Consider the following 6,000-nt stretch of genomic DNA (forward strand, 5'->3'; position numbering starts at 1 on the left):
CATGTCTCACTTCTTTGGTTGCACGTCTCATGTTTAGGTCTTTGGTCCCATTTCTCATTCAGCAGGTCTAGCTCAGTTAACTTATCTCCTGCCGCAAGTTTATGTCACATGTTCTAGGTTTCAAGTTTCAGGTCTCAGGTCTCAGCTCTCAAGTCTCAGATCTCAGTTTACATGTCTTATTGTCTTAAGTTTCAGAGATACGGAACAAGAAAGGTTTTTCTAAACTGTTTAATGGTTTTTTTTTGCACAGTTCTTATGTAAAATTATTTTACAAACATGAACAAAAACAACAAAAATCTTAAATTTTATTTTTGAGAGACAAAATTTCAAATATTTTTCTAATATTCCCAGATCCGAAAACAGCCTCCGTGTCCTCGCGGTCAACATCCTCGGTCGCTTTCTGCTAAACAGCGACAAGAACATCCGCTACGTCGGGCTAATCACCCTGGTCAAGACGGTTCAGCGAGACATGACGGCCATCCAGCGGCACCGCATCACCATCCTCGAGTGCCTTACCGATGCGGACAGTTCGATCCAGAAGTGCGCCATGGAGCTATCCTTCACCCTGGTCAATTCACAGAACATCGAGATGATCGTCCGGGAGCTTCTGAAGTATCTGGAAACGGCCGACGCCGAGATGAAGAGCATCTGCAGCAGCCGACTGGTTCGGGCCGCGGAACTCTACTCGCCCTCGATCCGCTGGCATCTGGATGTGCTACTGAGGGTGCTTACAATTGTAGGTTATTTTTTTTATGAATCAATGTCTCCAAAAATTAATAAATTTTTCGTCCATGAAATCTCCAGTCAGGGAACAATATCCGAGACGACGTCATTGCCTCGACAATCCAGCTCATATCAAACAGCCCCCGGGAAGAGCAAATGTTCATTAGCGACAAAATGTTACAATCCATCGGGAACATGAATCAACTGGAAAATCGCCAGCCGCTAGTTCAGGTGGCCGTGTGGACACTCGGCGAGTACGGAGAAGCGGGCCATTTCGATGGTAAGTTACAGCATTCTGTGCTTGTCTTCCACAGCACTTGACCAATTTCCTCTTTTCGTTCTTTCCACACACAGAAATCGAGCTAATCGAGCATTATCGGCAGCTTTTGTGGGCTCCGCAGCTTTCCATCACCACCAAGCAGTACATTTTGGTGTCCCTGGCGAAAATCAGCGTCCGCATGGAGCATTGTACCGCGTAAGTACCTACCTAATATTTCTGGGCTTAATCTATTCACCAAACGGCCGGCCGTCGTAGTCGGTGCGAGCAGGTGAACGGTTAGATTTGAAATCTAGGGCTGTCAAAAAAATTTGGGAAATCTGATAATTGATATCGTTTGCCGTCAACATTCTCAAAATTTTAATTTAATTTTTTGCCACTTTTGCTCTTGATGATTATAATTTTTTTCCAGATCTGTTCGTATTTCGTTTTTGTTAAACATTTGTCGATTCATATGGGCCTATTTATAGGCAAATGTCAGTCAGTTTGGACACAAAGCTATTTGATAGCCTAAATTTTGACTTATTAACCAATATTATTCCATAAACAACATTTTATTAAATTAAGTCTTTTAAACATCGGATATTTACGGGGTTTTAGCAGCAAAGACTCGTGAGACGTGAGGAGTGTGACATGATATATGAAAAGTAAAAAGTGGTACGTGAGACGTGGGACGTTAGACGTTAGACGTGAGACGTGAGAAATAAAAAATGAGACGTGATAAAACAGAATAAAGGCGTTAGAAGTGAGCCGTGAGAAGTGGAGCGTGTAAAAAATAAAACGTACATGGAGAAAAAAGTATGGTATTTCCAACAATAATCCAGATTCATCCTCGACCAACTAAAATTATGAAAATTTCAACAATACATATAATAGACAATCTGATTGATTTCGTACATTCAACAATATATATAATACATTCAACTATGGTTGTATGATTATTTTTGTGCATTCAACTATAAATATAATAGATTCAACAATAATGTAGGGTTGATGTCATACATTCGACAATATTTATAGTAGATTCAACTATAATTATATGATTGATTTTATTATAAATATGATAGATTAAACTATAATAATATGATTGATTTAATTATAAATATGATACATTCAATTTTATCTCTATGATTGATTCAATGAGGTCAACTTTAAATATTGTAAATTTAAATACTGTTTATATTGGAAGTTATCAAATCTTAAGATGTTTTTTTCGGAAAAATAAAACGTAGCCATACGTTTTATTTTCTTTAAATTTATTATTTAAGCAATTTGCATCTAGTTAGTTTTAGTCGCCACGATGCTAGAAAAGCTGACCGGAAATCCCGATATGCACGTCCTGGCTCCTTCACTGTTGTTCTTTTTGCGTCTTGATGCATTTGCCCAGCAAATTGTGCGTCTTAATCGGTCCCGAAAGACGCCATTAGAAGTCCGTGCTTCTGCACCCGTCGAAGATTGACCTTGTGGGGGGAAATTCACTCAATATCATATCATTTTATCATACGCTGACTCACCAATGCTGGTATCCTGTGGGATCCTGCCAGGATCACGTAAAGGAACGTCGAGATCCACGTCGATTTCGCGGGCTGCCAGAATAGGTGTACCTTTCCAAATTCCAGGAACTGTCGGCCTACTACAATCATAGAAAAAAAATGTAATTTACTATATTTTTAGTACAATCCTAGAATCAATCATACATTTGTAGTTGAATCTATCATATTTATAGTTAAATGCTAAAGGTAAACCAGAAATGTATAGTTGAATCTATTATATTTATAGTTGAATAACTAAAATCAATCATACAAGTGTAGTTGAATCTATCATATTGACAATTGAATCAATTATACTATTACAGTTGAATCCATTATATTCATAGTTGATTCCGTAAAGCCAATCATCAGTTTGTAGTTGAGTCTATTATATTTATAGTTGGATGCGAAAAAATCAACTAAGCTATAATGATTGGTATAACCAGCTAAAATAATTAAACAACTGTGGTCTTTTTTCTCCGTGTAAGAAGTCAGTAGTGACCAGCGATGGAAAAAAATCGCTTCTAACGATTTTGAGCAGCGAACGACCAACGTTCGGACTCGTTCCAATTGCTGCTGGCAGACGACGCCGTGTGTTCTGCTTATGTTGCATTGAGAGATCTCAGAGAGCGACGAGTGACCAGAGATTCGAAGATGCAAGAACAGAAAAAATCCTGTTGCGTGCACTCGCAACGCTATCCCATATCTTCTATATGGCTTGTTGCGCGTGGTTACGACAAGCTACGAATCTCGAAGGATACAACTCCCGAATCTCTCCGATCACGGTGTGTTACAACTTGTGATCGGATCGAATCATGGTGTTCATAATCATGATTTTTTGAATGATCCTGCTCTGTTGTATGTTGCTTGGTCGTTCGTTCGTTAGTAGTTGGAATCGATTCGTTCGCCATATTTAGAAAGATAGCGACATGGAGTGTTATTGCTGTACTGTTGAAAAAAAAAATCCCTCCGATTGTGGGTGGGAGGGGGTGGGGCAGATTCTGTTTCATGACCATAGCAACAGGTAAAAATATGACCCATTCCATGCGCCTCTCAACTTGAGAACCTATTTTTATTTTTCATTATTTAAAAATAATTTGTACAGCATTAGAATGGCTATTTCTTGAGCTTCATTTCCCATTATAAAATAGTTACCTTTTTTTTAGAATTGAGCTTTTTGTTGTTGAAATTTAAGAACTTTAGTATGAAAATTAACTGATTTCAACAATTACTCTTTATTTCAAACAAAACTTTGTCAAAAAACTAACTAAGGTACACCGGGGTAAGTGGGGACGGTGGCTATTAAAACAATACTGAGAACTATTTTTTCTAGCTTTTAATGCAGAGTGTTAAATTTACTTGTAATCTATCCAATAACTGTAAAAGAGATACGGTTCCGACAATTGCGAATGTTTACGGTGACTTTTTGTAAATTTTCTATTTTCAACTACGATGTGAAGTTGATGTGCATCTTTTTCAATCGCAAGTTTCTCGTAAACTAGCTGACTCTGGACGAAAAACTCTACATTGACACAATCCTTACATTCGAAACAACCAGTTAGGAAAAGGAACGACGGTTAAAAATTGAGAAAAAAAAGGTTTATTTGCAAAAATCTAAAATTTTGTCACCAAACCTTACCTGGGGTAAGTGTGGACGGCTTTATACATACTTGATGTTTACACATTTTTTCAATTTTCTGTCCATCATTCAATACAATTTAGCTATATTAAGCATTCAGATCATGAAAAGTTGGGAAAAGTATTTGGTTTTTCTAAAATAAGTATATATTGTCGATAATATCGGGTTACACACAATAATCATTGAAAGCTGCCATTTTAATATTACCATGAACTTTTCTCAAAATTTCGGACGGTTCGAGCAATAAAGTAACGTATTCAACCAAAAAAACACAAATTTGTTGAAAATTTCCTTAGAAATCAAAGGGAAAATCTACCGTCCCCATTTACCCCATAAAGCGGGGTAAGTGAAGACGCCAGCAGTCCATAACAATTTACGTGAAAACTTTTTTCGCTTTGTAACTATCAAGCTCATCTCTTCAGCATTTGTGAACAACATGTTCTTCATCACATTGAACGCGGTTTTATCAAAATTGACCCACTGCTAATTTTTTTAATGATTTTTTAAAGATGAACTATACGAAAAACCGTCCCCACTTACCCCGGTGTACCTTATATAAAAAATTGCAAAATGATTGTAAAAGGACATTTTGAAACATGATATTAGATTTAGAATACCCGATCAGGAGGGAAACACAAAATTATATCAAGATGAGAAATTTTTTCCTATCTTAATGAGTTATTATTCAGTACTCGTAGGATGTTAAAATATCTCAAATTATATCAAAAAATCTATGCGGTCATAGCTAAATTATATCAATTTTAGATATGCTCCTTTCAAGATTATATCTCGTTCAGATAGTATAGTTTGATATTGGGCAGAACAAAACCTATCAAAATTATAACTTATCAAGATATGAGTGCTACGAGAAAATTTTCTAGTGGGATGTCAATAAACCACATTATTTGCTAAAACCATGCCCCATTTCTGGATTCCATAAAATTGGATTCAATTTTATGGATCTGTTGAGCGAAACTCATTAATGTTCGTTTTGGGCCGTTGACTTCGATGTCCGTGTTTCAGAAAAAGTTGTACGTATATCAAAATAAGATATAATCGTTTTATTTTAGGACAATCCGAAAAAAATCTTGATAATTGAAAATGAGCTCAACCGCATTCAAGTCTGTCAATCAGAATAAGATATAATTCGGATTGGAGAAACTTATAATCGAAAATTTGGAGTACTTAATCATAACTCAATCAGATGTAAATATCTTGGTGAGATATGTTTGAGTTATTATTTTGATATGCTCTCCTGATCGGGTAACTACAGCAACTTCACGTTCTAGAACCGGTGATAAAGGTATGTATTTTTAAGCGTTGTGACTGCAGATAGTTATCTGTGGCTTGAATAAAAATCTTGCAAAAAGATCATGATCTTCTATATTAGAATGAAAAACCGCGCTAATAGCTTCTATTACTAGCTGACATTATGTTCAAACAAAATAACTAAGTATCCATGGATTAAATGCAAACAAAATTCAAAAATCTTTATACATGGTAAATTTTATAGATACATTTTTTCCTTCTAACAAATTCATAAGACTTTGATGGAAAATAAATTTCTCATATATTTTTTTTTGTTTAACTGTCCATTATTGAAACTTCAAACTCAAAGAATATTACTAGAAAATCCAAATCGAGCCCCGTATTCACATTAAATCCCACGGAGAGACTTTTGAAGGTATAAAAAAACAATAAAATGAAGGCACTAGCACAGGGTTCCATGCAAAATTAGGGCCAGAGTATATTATGGAAACCGAAAGTTTGAATAGAATTACGTGGATTTTGTTCGGGAAGAACAAAAAAAAAACAGTTTTTCACCAATAAAT

General features: G+C 36.0%; 1 protein-coding gene across 9 annotated transcripts in view; it reads left to right on the top strand.

Annotated features, from left to right (window-relative positions):
• The window catches only part of LOC129757241 (AP-1 complex subunit gamma-1-like), a 178,173-nt gene extending 176,820 nt beyond the window's left edge, over positions 1–1,353 (top strand). For 8 of the 9 annotated variants that reach the window (XM_055754403.1, XM_055754397.1, XM_055754401.1 and 5 more), the window contains 3 exons: positions 352–736; positions 805–1,003; positions 1,078–1,217. In XM_055754403.1, coding sequence (XP_055610378.1) covers positions 352–736; positions 805–1,003; positions 1,078–1,202 — 709 coding nt within the window. In that variant the 3' untranslated portion in view covers positions 1,203–1,217. Of the gene's footprint in view, positions 1–351; positions 737–804; positions 1,004–1,077 lie in introns of all 9 variants that reach the window. The other variant, XM_055754404.1, reaches the window with a different exon arrangement.
• Positions 1,354–6,000: the final 4,647 nt, after the last annotated feature.

The sequence above is a fragment of the Uranotaenia lowii genome, chromosome 3, assembly GCF_029784155.1.
Source record: "Uranotaenia lowii strain MFRU-FL chromosome 3, ASM2978415v1, whole genome shotgun sequence".
Taxonomy (NCBI): Eukaryota; Metazoa; Arthropoda; class Insecta; order Diptera; family Culicidae; genus Uranotaenia; species Uranotaenia lowii.